The 15,429-nt window shown below is 36.2% G+C and overlaps 1 protein-coding gene across 1 annotated transcript; it reads right to left on the bottom strand.

Annotated features, from left to right (window-relative positions):
• Positions 1-5,958: 5,958 nt before the first annotated feature.
• On the bottom strand, positions 5,959-15,343 carry LOC110898786 (copper-transporting ATPase HMA4). Its single transcript, XM_022145629.2, has 9 exons — positions 15,111-15,343; positions 12,742-13,005; positions 11,450-12,183; positions 10,452-10,923; positions 10,191-10,358; positions 9,002-9,256; positions 8,786-8,908; positions 7,445-7,930; positions 5,959-6,572 (listed from the first exon to the last, which is right to left on the bottom strand). Exons 2-9 carry the CDS (start codon positions 12,994-12,996, stop codon positions 6,183-6,185), a joined length of 2,883 nt encoding a protein of 960 aa, XP_022001321.1. The 5' UTR covers positions 12,997-13,005; positions 15,111-15,343; the 3' UTR covers positions 5,959-6,182.
• Positions 15,344-15,429: the final 86 nt, after the last annotated feature.

Raw genomic sequence — 15,429 nt, 5'->3', positions numbered from 1 at the left:
GCCAGCGATCCTCGAGAGGAAGGGATTAACCCTTCTTGACGAGACCAGTGAGTTAACCCTGCCCGGTTAACCATTGTTTCATCACACAGGGACCACTGGTGTAATTTTCAAAAGTTAGGGAGTATAGGTGTTAGTTTACAAAACAACAGGGACCATCCGGGGATTTTACTCAGCCGGATATATACAAGGTTAATTATTATTAATTGGGTTTAAATCTTGTTTTATGAGGGTTAAGTATCATATTTAGGGTTATGCAGAGATGACTGTTAAAAAAAAAGCGGAGCTTTTTGGCTGATGAATATGGAGCATTGGTGGGTGATGAATATGGAGCAGCCACAACGTAGCTTAATTTGTTGGCGTCTTTGTGCCCTTGATCTGCTTTTCTTTGCTATTTTGTGGGCGATCTTTTGAGGTGGTACACTTGGTGATGAGCAGAAATTTGATGTTGAGGTAGATGGCATATTGAGTTGTGATGTATGAAAGCCGGTGGCTGTAAATCTTTATATAGATGTTACCGGTACTGTTGAGGGGGAACAAATGTTGTACTTTAATTACCGGTTAATCTTTAGTTAGTTCTGTGTATGATGATTCCGGTTGTGGAGAATCCCAGAATAGGTGTTTTAATGGTGGAGCAATGGTGGTTTTATACATAGAAGTCAGTAAATGTTGACTAGTCAACGAGGACCCAAATGGCTCCCTCAACCTGGGCTCTAATATTTTGGTCCCTTAGGGCCCTATAGAACTATCCACTATCATAATCTAACCTAACCTAATCTTTCATTAAAAAAGTAAACAACTAATTTCTCTCTTTTCCACCTATACAACCCAACCCAATTCAATTTTTCATCCCATTCACAACCCAACCCAACCCAACCTAAACTAATATTTTATTAAATAAATTTGATTTATTATTATTGTTTATTATATAAAAATTTTCAGAAATAATAAAATAATAATTTTATTTTGAAACTAATAAACTATTTATATTAATATAAAAATAAAAAAGTTAAAACATTAATATCTATTTTATACTAAAAATACATATTTCTAAAAGAACTTTGTTTTTAATAAAATTTATATATAGATGTTCAATAAAATAAACTAAAAAATATAGTGTATTTAATTTTGTTTTTAAGTTTATATATTATGAATTAATTAAGTAATTAAATTATTGGAGGAATTAGTAGTTAAGAAAAAAAAAATAAAAAATTAAGATAGTGCACCAATTAAATTTGGACATATGGTATTATGTTGGGTTGCAACTTAGGTTGTCATGGCAACCACGTTGTGGGCTTTTTCCAACAAACAATTATAGCTTCCTTTTTATTAAATCCACATGACAACCCAACCAAGGAAATGGTTGCCATAGTGGGTAGTCTAAATACCCTTGTGTATTCGAGGGCAACCAAAATTTCTACAAATATTTTATTCTACATTGTCTTGAATTCGACATCTACCAATAGAAGTTAGATAAACATGGATAGTGTACTCATCTAATATCGTATCTAAGAGAGGTGGGGGCGCTACGTGATGGTCCGTGGTTGGTGGCTCACCACGCGTGGAACACCGCCGTCGGTCATGGTGACCACGTGTGAATGTTTCAAATGTTACCGTTGGAAGGAGGGGACCGTTGGAGAGGGGACAGCCATTGGGGGGGTTTTTTCAAAATAAAAAAAAAACAATTTTAAACACTATATATATACCATCCACACAAATACATCTTTCACCCACACAAATACATAATTTTATACCACTTTCTTGCATAAAATGGAATTTCCAACCGATTTATTTCCGCTAGACACCGATAGCTCTTCGTCTTCCGACGATGACACACTTGATTTTTTCGAGAAGGCGTATAACGAACTTGAAGGTTTGAGCCGCCCAAAGAAGAAAATGGTGGATCATGATCGTATACATACCAACGAAGTGTTAAGGAGGCTAGATGACATTTTCCAGGGATGCTCAGTAGCATCGATTGTACACATATCGAATGAAGAAATTGTCCAAGAGAGTTGCGAGGGGCGTATGTCAGGGGTGACATCAAAATACCGACCATCATACTTGAAGCGGTGACGTCGAATGATTTATGGTTTTGGCATTCATATTTTGGTGTTTCTGGTTCAAACAACGACATTAATGTTTTTGTACACATCGTCGTTGTTTCAAGGCGTAACAGATGGTACCGCACCCTTCTGTCCATTTTTTGTTAACGTAAGATATTACAAATGAGGCTATGTTCTTGTTGATGGTATCTACCCATCATGGTCTGTTTTTGTGAAAGCTATTTCATTTCCTGTCGAGGTTAAAGAAAACACGTTCAAGAAGTTGCAAGAATCGGCAAAAAAAGATGTTGAGAGTGTTTTTGGTGTTTTAAAGGGTGGATGGGGCATACTAAACCGACCAGTTCGTGCAATGAATAAAAAAACAATCCATAGCTAGTATATGCATGTATCATATTGCACAATATGCTAATAAAAGAAGATGGACGTGCAATATCTCCAGATTGGGTGTCGGATCCTCCTAGACAAGTTCCTGTTCCCGAAAATGTCCAACAAGACTTGCACAATGAAGAAATTCACTTTTAGTTGAGATATGATTTAATTGAACTTGTAGAGGTTCTTTAGGTTTGGAATTTCTGAATTCGGACGAGGATTAGGTTTTCTTAACGTATCTTTTTATTTTTATATGATTTTTTTAAGTTGTAACCTAAAATATGTCTAGAAATATTGTTTTTTTTTATTTAAATGAAACTATTATTGTTAATTTATTATTTAAAAAAAATTATCACTAGTGATGGGGACCCCCACTAAAATCCATCACTAGTGATGGAACCAAGCTCGATGACGTGACGGAACATGATTGGGTGTGGTAAGTGATTGGAAAGTGGAGCACCCCCACCCCCTAAGGCCATCAGTAGTCATAAGGCCCTTTTGGGGGCGTTATGCGACATGTGGCATGCCACGTCAGCAAGGGGCTTTATGGGGCGTTATGCAACTTGAGGCCGTAGTCATAAAGCCCCTTTGTCATCATTACTCAATTAATTTAATTTTCATTTTTTTAATTAATTTCTAAGTTTTATAAAATTAAAAATCATTCCACTAAATAAAAAACAATACATTAAAATAAAAAAAAACGTTAAAGAAAAAAACATTACACCTAAAAAATATATTTATTCTTCGGCTTCATTTTCGTTCTCTCCTTCTTCCTCTTCGTTTTCTCCAGCATCCAAACCTACGTCTTCAAAGTTCCCGTCTTCGAATTCCTCAACCTCTTCTTCCTCGGAATCTTCTTCGTAGTCACTGTTGTATCGAATTGGGCGAATCGCCCAAGCATGCTCAACCAAATCCGCCTTCAACGTGTTATGTATTTCTCTAGATCGCAATAGCTGAGCATTTGCGAGTCTCTCTTCCATTGTTGCTTGGGTTCCTTCGACTAAATCTTCCGGAATATAGTTTTGGCATATCGCTCTTCCATCATCCTCGATGATCATGTTATGCAAAATGATGCAAGCATACATGGTCATTCGTATTCTATCCTTATGCCACATGCGACATGGATTTCTGAGAAAATGCCATCGTTGCTGTAGAACCCTAAAACACCTCTCGATATCCTTTCTCGAAGACTCTTGCAATTTTTTAAAATACTTTCTTTTTTCATCGAACGTTTCAGAAAACGTTTTAACAATAATCGAATACTCCGGGTAGATACCATCGCCCAAGTAGTAGCCATGCTCGTAGTCGTTCCCGTTTGCATGAAAACCGGCCTTTGGTATAGTTCCAGAAATGTAGCCCTCTATTAATGGTGAAGCCTCTAACGTATTAATATCGTTAAAACACCCGGCTACACCAAAGAAGGCCGACCAAACCCAAAGGTCGTATGACGCAACAACTTGTAATACCAAAGTTGGCCCTTTTTGATCACCCCGTGTATGTTGACCTCGCCATGTGGTTGGACAATTATACCAACGCCATTGACGATAATCCAAGCTACCAATCATGCCGGGTATTCCATGCTTTTCTAGATGCACCTCATATATTTGTTGAAGGTCGTTCCAAGTGGGATGTCTCAAATAACGTTTTCCATATAACTGGCATATACCTAAAATATAATTTAATATATAAAAGTTTTACTAGTAAGCTACTAAAAAATAAATATATAAAAGTAAATAAATAAAGCAATCTCGGGTTGTTTTCTTCGCCATCTTCAAGTACTCGTCGTTGATGTCGTACGTGTTTCCGTATGATGATATGCGTAAGGCGGATGTGACCTTTTGAATTGAGGTGAAGCCTAGATATCCTCGCGCGTCCATTCTTTGCTTAAAGAAATCATACCTATTTTCCAAATCATTATTAATGCGCAAAAATAACCTTTGGCTCATTCGAAAACTCCGTCTAAAAACATTCGGTCCATGAACCGGTGTCGCATCAAAATAGTCTTTTATCAAACGCTCGTTCGCGGCTTCACGATCTCGCAAGATATAGGTGCGCCGCAAGATGGGTCGTGGAGGGGGAGTAGGCCGAACGTGCTCAAATGCTTGTATCACAAAAGTACATGCACTCGTAACCGCTTCTTACTCAGCCGCGTCTTCTTCGGGCGAAAAAAATTTTCGGTAAATATCGGTGAAAGAGTCTTCCGACGGGGAACCCATTTTTTTTTAATAGGGTGGGAGTAGCTTCAACACTTTTTAAAAAATATATAGAGAATGAGAGAATATTTGAGTATGATTTGTAAAAAATAGAAGAGTTGGAAGTTATTTATAGTGTGAAAATAAAAAAAAAAATTGAATTTTTTTTTTAAATATGACCGTTTTACAATGGTCGAATATTAAATAATATCAAAAATAACGCCGCTAAAAACATCGCGCCACCTTCAATTTTTTGAATCATAGCGCCCCCCGTTTCGGTGTGCCCGGCGCTATGCCGGCGCTATGGGGGGCCATACCGCCCCACTACGTATGCTCTAAGTAAATATCAAAGACTTATTCGAAATTGTCAATTCCTTTTTCTTACCAAGACTAAATACTCAATCCCTAAACGAGTTGTATGAGGTCGTTGGTATCAATAATGTATTTCCTAATCGAAACCCAAAAATTAGGCAACCATTTGGGTTTAAATAATAAGTTCTACATTGTCACCATGAATACACCGGACATGCAATCATGATGCAAAACATGTACCATAGATTAATGATAACATATTTGCATTCGTCTTAAACTTACTATAAACTTTTATGCCAACATTTATAGAACTGTCAATGTACCATTGTACCATAGAATAATGTACCATTTTAACTTCAGCCGCATAATAAATCTACGTACAACTTAAAAAATAATAATAAACCTTAAATTAAGATGTAACACAACAATACTATAATTTATTTGGGAAACCATTTGAGCAGAAGACCAGGTTTTGAAACTTGTTGGTGTCATCATAGGTACATAAATAACCAAACCAAAAACTGCTCTAACGATTTTTTTTAACGGCGAATTTTGTTGCTCCATGTGAGACTTTGAACCCAAGACTAGACCACCAAAAATTGCTCCAACGATGATGGTCGCTATCGTCACCGGTAGTCCTATCGAAGCTTATCCAACCAAAGGTTAGTCTTACCTAAGCTTCCTTCACCCAATTGTAGTACTAATACATAAGCTTCCTTCACCCAATTGTAGTACTAATACCTAAGCTTACTCAACTGAATGTCGCTTCATGTTCACCAAGCACCCTCTATCAATGGCCAAGTAAGCCGGGCCAAGTAAGAAGTCAACCCTTAAGACCCTAAAAAGTGATTAGACAAGTGAAAGTAGTAGAGACTAGAGAACAAGCGGCCTAGGTCAGAGTGTTAGGTTGTCCACACTAATAAACTCATATTTAAGCTCGAGAACAACTCGAAAGCGCTATGCAAATTTTTTTACAAGCTAAAACAAAAGAAACAATATTAGTTCATATGAGAGAGTGGGAGTTACAAATATAGCAAGTTAAACTAATTATAATAGGAAAAAGGCTATTTATTTTTTTACAAGCTAAAACATCAAAAGAAATAGGAAGTCAAAATCAAAATGGAAGTAGAAATTAGTCAACATTACAAATTTCCAAGTATGTAAAACCTTTTGACTAAATGGCTAAAAATAGTTACTATTCTAGCCTATTATTTGGAGCTTAGGAACATGCTAAAATATACCTTACTCATTTTGAGTATGTAAATGGCTTCTTGTATGTCTGCAAGAGGAGTGACGAACAAACCACACTAATAGAAGAAGCCGCCATGAGAGCTCCAGCCAACCAAGGAGGTAACCGAATTCCAGTGAACGGAAATAGAACTCCGGCTGCGATAGGCATGCCGAGTATGTTGTAACCAAGGGCCCACACATAGTTAAGATGGATTCGAGCGATTGTCTTTCTTGAAAGATCGACGGCGGTGATCACATCTTCCAAGTTGCTTTTGATGAGCACTATGTCTGCGGCTTCAATTGCTACATCGGTTCCTGCACCAATCGCCATCCCTACATTGGCTGCAACGAGTGCTGGTGAATCGTTTATGCCGTCTCCCACCATTGCAACTATCTTTCCTCTCGCCTACGAATTTGGATGGTCACAACACCAACGAACGATAGTTAGACAGTTATCGACTCATGATGTTATAATTATATAAAGCATCTTCAAAATTAACAGTAATATATATCTAGAAATAAGATTTCAAGAAAACCATGTATAGTTCTACACATTATAGACCAAACCATACTTATCATATATTATTAAGAGTAAAATGCCATTTTGGTACCTGAGGTTTGGCCAGTTTTGCGACTTTCGTCCAAAGGTTTGTTTTTCCGCATCAGGATCCAAACGGTTTGAAATCTTGCCATTTTCATCCGGCCCGTTAACTCCATCCATTTTTCTCTGTTAAATCGGGGGCATTTCCGTCTTTTTTGTTAACTTAAAGGGCAGTTCGGTTTTTTCAAGGGTATTCGGTCTTTTTTACATAACGTGAAAAAGACCAAATTGCCCATTAAGTTAACAAAATAGACGAAAATACCTCTGTCATAACAAAGAAAAAATGGATGGAGTTAACGAGCTGGACCAAAATGGCAAGATTTTAAACCTTTTGGATCCAGGTGTGGAAAAACAAACCTTTGAACGAAAGTCGCAAAACTGCCCAAACCACGAGGACGAAAATGACACGGTACTCTATTATTAAAATCAGGAATCACATAACCACATTGATAAGTAGGATGACAATTTCGACCTCAACGGGTCAAACATGTAGAATAATAAATTTGAAGTAATATAACTTTGTAAACATATCTAGCAAAAAAATGAGCTATTTATATACTTATATATACACACTCCAGGTCAACCTCCCTTCCCTTTACCCAACCCGACAATAATATGTTTTTTTTTTTGTATTTGTAAATTTATATAAAGAAAAGACATAAGTAAAACAAGTTTACCTGCAAATCTTTTACCCTATCAGCTTTACCCAAAGGATCAATCTCAGCGTAAACATTTTCAATCCCAACCTCCTTCGCTATAGCAGTTGCAGTTGACCAGTTATCCCCAGTTACCATAATACTGTTAACGTTCATCGACCTGAGAAACGATATCACATGTACAGCTTCCGGTTTGACCGGGTCAGTTACCGCAAAAGCACCAGCAACCTTCCCATCAACCGCCACTAGTACACACGTGCGTGCCAGTTTTTCATTATCTGAAAAATAATTCTCGATCTCAGGGTCAACTGAAACATTAGATAACCTCATAAGTTTCTTGTTCCCGACGAAAACCGTTTTGTCTCCGACTTTACACCCCACTCCGGCTCCAGGGTGCTCCTCAAAGTCCTTTACAACTGAATTGTTTGCAATTTGAGATTTGTGATCAAGTAGTTTGTTCTTCGCATGCTCCACAATCGCTTTTGCTATTGGGTGTTCGCTATTTGCCTAAAAATATATAGTATAGATGTGTTTAGTGGTTCAATTGGGTTGCATATGATCTCAAATAGAAATGGGTCAATCAAAGTCGCCCAATGTCCTTTTTAATGCATACAACCTAGGGGCGGCAATTCTTGACACAACCCGAAATCCAACCCGAACTGACACGAAAAAAACAGGTTTGGGTCGACAAACGCGACTCGTTTCAAAACGTGTCGAGTTCGGGTTGACTCTTATGAAAAACAGGCCGAGTTCGGGTTGGCCCGTTTAACTATTTAGGAAAAAAAAAACTTATATACTTTTGTTTTTTGGGTTTCCATTTTACTCGCCATATTATTTACTTGTCACACTCATATTCACAATTAAACATGTTACCAATAACCCGCTCAAGACCCCACCAACTTGCTTATACATCGTCAACATGTATGACTCATTTAAAAATACAGGTCATGTTCGGGTTGACCCGAATATATGTGTGTGCGGGTTAGGGTTGAAATCTTTGACACGAATAATTATATGGGTCGGGTTCGGGTTGCACATTTCAACCCACCAGCCCAGCCCGGCACGACTGACACCCCTAAATCCCTAATTACAACCTCTTAAATTGCTTTTATTCACAAGTTTAGATTATTAGTATAATAATATTGTTTTTTTTAACAGCCTGTAACGCATAAACTATTTATCAATAATTTAAAAAATGGGCCAAGTGTATCTGTTGGCCAACCCGACCCGGCCCGGTCGTTTTGACCAATGCTAGATGACCTGTTTTGACCCGGAACTCTGATCAAGTCTTACAAATACTAACCAACTGTCATCAACCATATAATTAGTAAACTAACTAAACGTTGAGAAATATAGACCCACCTCTACAGCAATTGCCAAATTACAGAACTCCTCCATCGATATTTCAGAAAAAAGCACATCACTAACAACTTCCGGTTTTCCAACAGTCAACGTTCCCGTTTTATCAAACACAATCGTGTTAACCTACAAGATCCAAACATTGTTCAGTAAACCATCACAGAATCCAGAACAATAGTACATTATTACCCCGAAATTAACTGTCACGTCAGAAAGTACCTTGTGTGCCTTTTCAAGTGCATTTCCACCCTTAATAAGGACACCTTGTGTAGCACCCTTACCGGTTGCAACCATAACTGCAGTGGGTGTGGCTAGACCCAGAGCACAAGGGCATGCCACAACTAAAACCGAAATTCCAAATTGTAGTGCGAGCTCAAATTCATCCATTGCCTTTGGTATCCAACTTTTTGGATAAAGTCCTAATGCACCGGGAATATACCATGCTAACCATGTCACAAGAGCAGCTGCGACAACCTGTAAATTCAATATATTGACTAGTCAACATTAATTGTCAGTTACAAATACAAAAAAAAAGGTGCACACATCATGACTTAGGATAATTGTAACACGTAGAGGTGGCTAGGGGTGTGCACGGTTCGGTTTTATGGTAAAACTGAATCTGTAACCGAAATGTTCGGTTTTCGGTTATTGACCGTTCGGTTTTAGTTTTTTATGTTTTAGCAACGGTTCAGTTCGGTTTCTTCGGGTTTTGGAATAAAATTACGTAAGATTCAAAAATAGAAAGTGGAATACAAAATTTAATAATCTTTACTAGATGTTTACATTTAAGTTACTATGTTTTAACCTTTTTAATGAATATCGTTTACATAAACCTAACTTCTAATCTATTTTTATGTTTCTTCAAAGTTTTTATTAAGACATTTTGTTTTATAATACTATTTAATTTTTATGTTAAAATTTGTTATTTCTTGTAGGCAATGGAAATCATTTTAAAGATCAATAAACATGTTAATGTTTTTATTATAAATACTTAAGATTCAAGAATAAAACTAATAATTCCTAATTCAATATATAACAAACATTACAAAATTGATTTTTTAGGTTATTTGGTTTGGGTTTTTTCGGTTTCCATAAAATGAAAAACCATAATCGAACCGTAAATTTTGGTTCGGTTCGGTTAAGTCGGATTTTTTGGTTTCGGTTCTGTTTTTTCGGTTTTCTGCTCACCCCTAGTTGGCAAACTGGAGGTTTTGTAACAGATCAAAATGGATTCAGGTAAAAATACAAGCACTTTATTTGCAGGAATTGTTTGATCCTAAATGCTTATTGTCTAAAGTTTTTCTTTTATAAATAACTAGCTTGTCAGATATGATTGCCACACTAACATTACTTAACTAATAATCATGTTTTTAATATAATTAAGCTAATATTAAATAAAGAAACTCACCGCAGGTACAAAAAACCTCGATATCCGATCAGCAAGCTTCTGTACAGGAGCTCTTGCAAGTTGAGCAGCCTCAACTATCTGAACAATTTGCGAAAGTGCAGTTTCTGACCCTATATGCGTCACCTTGATCAACAAGCATCCATTTTCATTCACTGTCCCACCAATTACCTTAAATCATTTCAAAACATTAGCATACTAATCATTAACCAACTCAACTCCAATATAAAAAAAGTTAAAAAGTCGAAAACAAAACAAGCATACCCTGTCACCGGTGCTTTTAGCAATTGGAATCGCTTCTCCTGTAATCATACTTTCATTCACATAACCATGTCCATCGATAATAACCCCATCAACGGGAAATTTCGACCCGGGAAAAATCTTTAAAACGTCGTTTTTTTGTATTAGTTGAGAACTAATTTCGGTTTCCGAAATGACATTTCCATTGTTATCCATTGTCAAAAGACAAGCGGTGTCGGGAGCAAGGTCCGTCAACTTTGCTAACGCATCAGATGTCTTTCCTTTAGCTATAGACTCCAAATACTTGCCTAAAAGAATAAATGATATCAACATTGTACTAGTTTCGAAGAAATCTTGTCCCTCAAACGCGTCTGAAATCAGTGCTTTTATTACTGTGTATACAGAATAAAAGTATGCAGCGTTAGTCCCAAGTGCAACCAGTACATCCATGTTAGCAGATTTTCGCCTCAGTGCGTGATACGATCCCACGTAAAACCTGAATTAAATTTTTAAAAAGCACTTTGAATTACTACCACAATTTCTGAAAGTTAAATGAAAAGAAAGAACAGAGAAATTGGAGTAAAATGCCATTTTCGTCCCTGCGGTTTGGTCAATTTGCGACTTTCGTCTAAAGCTTTGTTTTTCCACATCTGGATCCAAAAGATTTAAGATCTTGCCATTTTCATCCGGCTTGTTAGCTCCGTTAAGTCAAGGGTATTTCCGTCTTTTTTGCTAACTTAAAGGGCGATCCAGTCTTTTTCACTTTATGTACAAGCATTTAGCATAATGCACAAATATTTAAAATACCGAATTGCCCTTTGAGTTAACAAAAAAGACGAAAATACCCCTAACTTAACGAAAAAATGGATGGCTTTAACGAGCCGGATAAACATGGCAAGATTTCAAACCTTTTCGATCCAGATGCGTAAAAACAAACCTTTGGACGAAAGTCACAAAACTAGCCAAACCTCAGGGACAAAATGACATTTTACTCAAAAAAAAAAAAAAGAAATCGACCTTACCTTTTACCTATAATGAACTGCACTGGTGTGCAGAGGATCCATCTTAAAACCATTCCAACGGTAAGCATGTTTTGAAGTTTATAGTTTAACCAATTCCCGTAAGGCGGAATCATCGGAAGTACCATAGAGAACATTAAAAGCGGAACAGAAAATAAACAGCTCCACAAAAACTGATTTCTGTACAATTTAATCTCATGATTTTTCTCTGTTTCATATCGTCTTTCTGGGACGTATAAACTCGCCTGATAATGACACGATTCTTGGATGAACTGTATAAGTGACCTTGAACCCGTCAAATCCGGATCGTATCCAACAGTCACCTTACATTCTTCCATGTCAATCTCAACATGATTGACACCATTTAACGACTCTAAAGAACTCTTGATCATGTTCATATTGTCTGGAGAAACGATACCTTCGAGCTTTATATGCACTTTGTTTCCATCATTGCCGGAACCAATAAGTTCTGCCCCAAATCCAGCATCTTCAACTGCTTCGACTATGCGATCGGTGTTTATAACATTAGGATCGTAGTTTACCTTTGCTTCTTCTAGTGCTAAACCGACAACCACCTTTTTCACACCTTCAACCATCGAAAGGGCACGTTCAACTGACTCGGAGCAACTTGTACACATCATTCCGTTAATTTTAAGTCGGCATACCGCAATGTCTTGCTCTGAGAATTCGGTAACTTCAAAGCCTGCATCTTCAACAGCCTCTTTGATTGCTTTTACCTGATAATTTGATACACGGACTCAGATTAATTATTAATAGAGTTTAATGTCATTTTCGTCTCTGAGATTTGACCACTTTTGCGACTTCCGTCCAAAAGTTTGTTTTTCGCGTTTGGATCCAAAAGGTTTGAAATCTTGCCATTTTCTTCCAGCTCGTTAACTCTGTCCGTTTTTCTCTGTTAAGTTGGGGGTATTTTCAACTTTTTACCTACTTGTTTTTGTTTTTGTTTAGTAAGGATATTATGAATACTTTTACATTATGCTAAATGCTTGTACATAAAGTAAAAAAAATGAATTGCCCTTTAAGTTAACAAAAAGACAGAAACATCCCTAACTTAACAGAGAAAAATGAACGGAGTTAACGAGCTGGATGAAAATAACAAGATTTCAAACCTTTTGGATCCGGATGCGGAAAAAACAAACCTTTGGACGAAATTGACAAAACTGGCCAAACCTCAGGGACAAAAATGACAATTAACTCTTATTAATATCTTATTGTTTCTCAATATTTTAGCGTAACCATGACAATAAATACTAGAGGTGGTCACTGTAACTTACACCAACAAGTTCTGGCACGTATTTAACGACAGCCTGGCCTTGAAGTGCCGACACAATAGCGCTCTCAACACCGTTCAGCTCCTGAAGTACAGATTCGATGGATGTTGAACATGATGCACATTCCATACCTCCTATTTTGAATGTAATGGTCCTGACTCCGTGATCCACATTGCGAACTGGTTTAATATCTAGTACAACAGCATCGGAAGGTTCCAGAAGTGGTATCTTCAGATCGTCTTTCCCATTGGCATCCATTGCTGCAAACTAAATCCCCAGCACAAAGAGTGTTAAACTTTATTCAATGAATAATATCAAGCTAATCGCTAAGTTAGTATTATATACATGCAGTGATCACATTCCATTTGCTATAAAACATAACAATGTGTGTGAACCATTAACCTGAAACCACTATCATTTATGGTATCTCACAATAACAAACTCTACACCACAGATAATTGAAAAATTAACAAAATTCCTCAAAAAAACTAGTTCCAAAAAGTCAAAGAGGCTACCTTCAGATGCTTAAGTCAAACCTACAATCTTTCAGTTTCCCCAAAACATTCTATATGAGCTGGCTATCAAGTTTAATGTAGCATTGAGTTTCAATTATTGTCTCAAATCGTTCAAAATTCAAGTCAAACGCAAAACTGTTTCAATTTTGCGAAACATATATCTTTGATTATTTCTCAACTAACAAAACCTGTGTGAATCAATATATATATATATATATATATATATATATATATATATATATCTAACATCAATGTATAGAACATAAACTACTTATGCATAAGCCTGAACCCTAACGAACCTGTAAATAACATATCATCAACGTCCACAAATAAACCAACAACAAACATATCAAAAGTAACAAAATCCATAATCACCTTAATCAAAACATTACCACATCTCCTAAAACCAATCCAATATCAAAATCACAAAACACAACACCTTTATATCATATGCATATGAGCTTCCTATCAGTTTAAGCTAGCATTGAGTTCCAATTATTTTCTCAAATCGTTCAAAATCCAAATCAAACTCAGAACGGTTTCAATTTTGTAGAACATATATCTTTGCTTAAGTCTCAGCTAATAAAAACCGTGTAGATCACCAAATCAATACATATCTAATACTGACATATAGAATAAAAACTACTTGAGCATAATCCTGAACCCTAATGAACTTGTAAAAAACATACCATCAACTTCCACAAATAAACCAACAACAAACAAATCAAAAGTAACAAAATCCATAATCACCTTAATCAAAACATAACCACAGTTTCTAAAAACAATCCAATAAGAAAATCACAAAACACAACATCGTTATATCATCTATATGAGCTTCTTATCAGTTTAAGCTAGCTTCGAGTCCCTATACCTTTCTCAAATCTTTCAAAATTCAAGTCAAAGTATAGTCAAACTCAGAACTGTTTCAACTTTGTGAAACGTACATCTTCAATAAAGTCACGACTAACAAAAACCGCGTAAATCAATACAAATCTAACATCGAATCATATACACAAAATCATAAACCCTAACAAACCTGTAAACAACATATCATCAACGTTCACACAAAAAAAACGAATCAAAAGTAACAAAATACATAATCAAAACATAAACACAGCTTCTAAAAACAATCCAATAACAAAATCACAAAACACAACATCGTTATATCATGTATATGAGCTTCCTATCAGTTTAAGCTAGCTTCGAGTTCCTGTACCTTTCTCAAATCTTTCAAAATTCAAGTCAAACTCAGAACTGATTCAACTTTATGAAACGTACATCTTCAATAAAGTCACGACTAACAAAAACCGCGTAAATCAATACAAATCTAACATCGAATCATATACACAAAGTCATAAACCCTAACGAACCTGTAAACAACATATCATCAACGTTCACACAAAACAACGAATCAAAAGTAACTAAATCCATAATCAAAACATAACCACAGCTTCTAAAAACAATCCAATAACAAAATCACAAAACACAACATCGTTATATCATCTATATGAGCTTCCTATCAGTTTAAGCTAGCTTCAAGTTCCTATACCTTTCTCAAATCTTTCAAAATTCAAGTCAAACTCAGAACTGATTCAACTTTATGAAACGTACATCTTCAATAAAGTCACGACTAACAAAAACCGCGTAAATCAATACAAATCTAACATCGAATCATATACACAAAGTCATAAACCCTAACGAACCTGTAAACAACATATCATCAACGTTCACACAAAACAACGAATCAAAAGTAACAAAATCTATAAACAACTTGATCAAAACACGCTCGAAGCTTCTAGAACAATTCAAATAACAAAAATCACACAAAACGACATCGTTATATGATCGAGAAATGACCTGTTGCACCGCTAGCGACGACTAAGTAGGGTTCCGAACAGCGGCGGTAAGATGAAGACGTGAATAACGAAGATTTAATGGATGAAATAGTTGCAGAGGAGTAATAGGGTTTAGGGATATTGGTGGTAATGGAGGCGTCTTCTTTTTTTCTTTCTTTTTCAAATATTCGAATATAAGAAGGCTTCCAAGTTCCCACCAGGATGATAACGTCCATTGCACATTATTGCCGGCAGGCCCACTATAAAATTCTACACTATTGCATTTTTATTGCTTTTTTCTCAACTTAAATATCAAAAATATTGGTTGACCTTTTTAAAAT

Source organism: Helianthus annuus, chromosome 1 (genome assembly GCF_002127325.2).
Source record: "Helianthus annuus cultivar XRQ/B chromosome 1, HanXRQr2.0-SUNRISE, whole genome shotgun sequence".
Lineage (NCBI taxonomy): Eukaryota > Viridiplantae > Streptophyta > Magnoliopsida > Asterales > Asteraceae > Helianthus > Helianthus annuus.
The sequence above is the reverse complement of the archived record's forward strand: the minus strand, read 5'-3'. Positions and strand labels throughout refer to the sequence as shown.

What these genes read in the sequence shown, in the direction of transcription:
- LOC110898786 (XM_022145629.2), bottom strand. Translation starts at nt 12,996, where the DNA reads ATGGATGCCAATGGGAAAGACGATCTGAAGATACCACTTCTGGAACCT. An exon ending in ACGTGCCAGAACTTGTTGGT is followed by an intron (nt 12,184 to 12,741) that starts GTAAGTTACAGT and finishes TCAAATTATCAG; the next exon opens with GTAAAAGCAATCAAAGAGGC. An exon ending in ATTTGGCAATTGCTGTAGAG is followed by an intron (nt 7,931 to 8,785) that starts GTGGGTCTATAT and finishes ATATATTTTTAG; the next exon opens with GCAAATAGCGAACACCCAAT.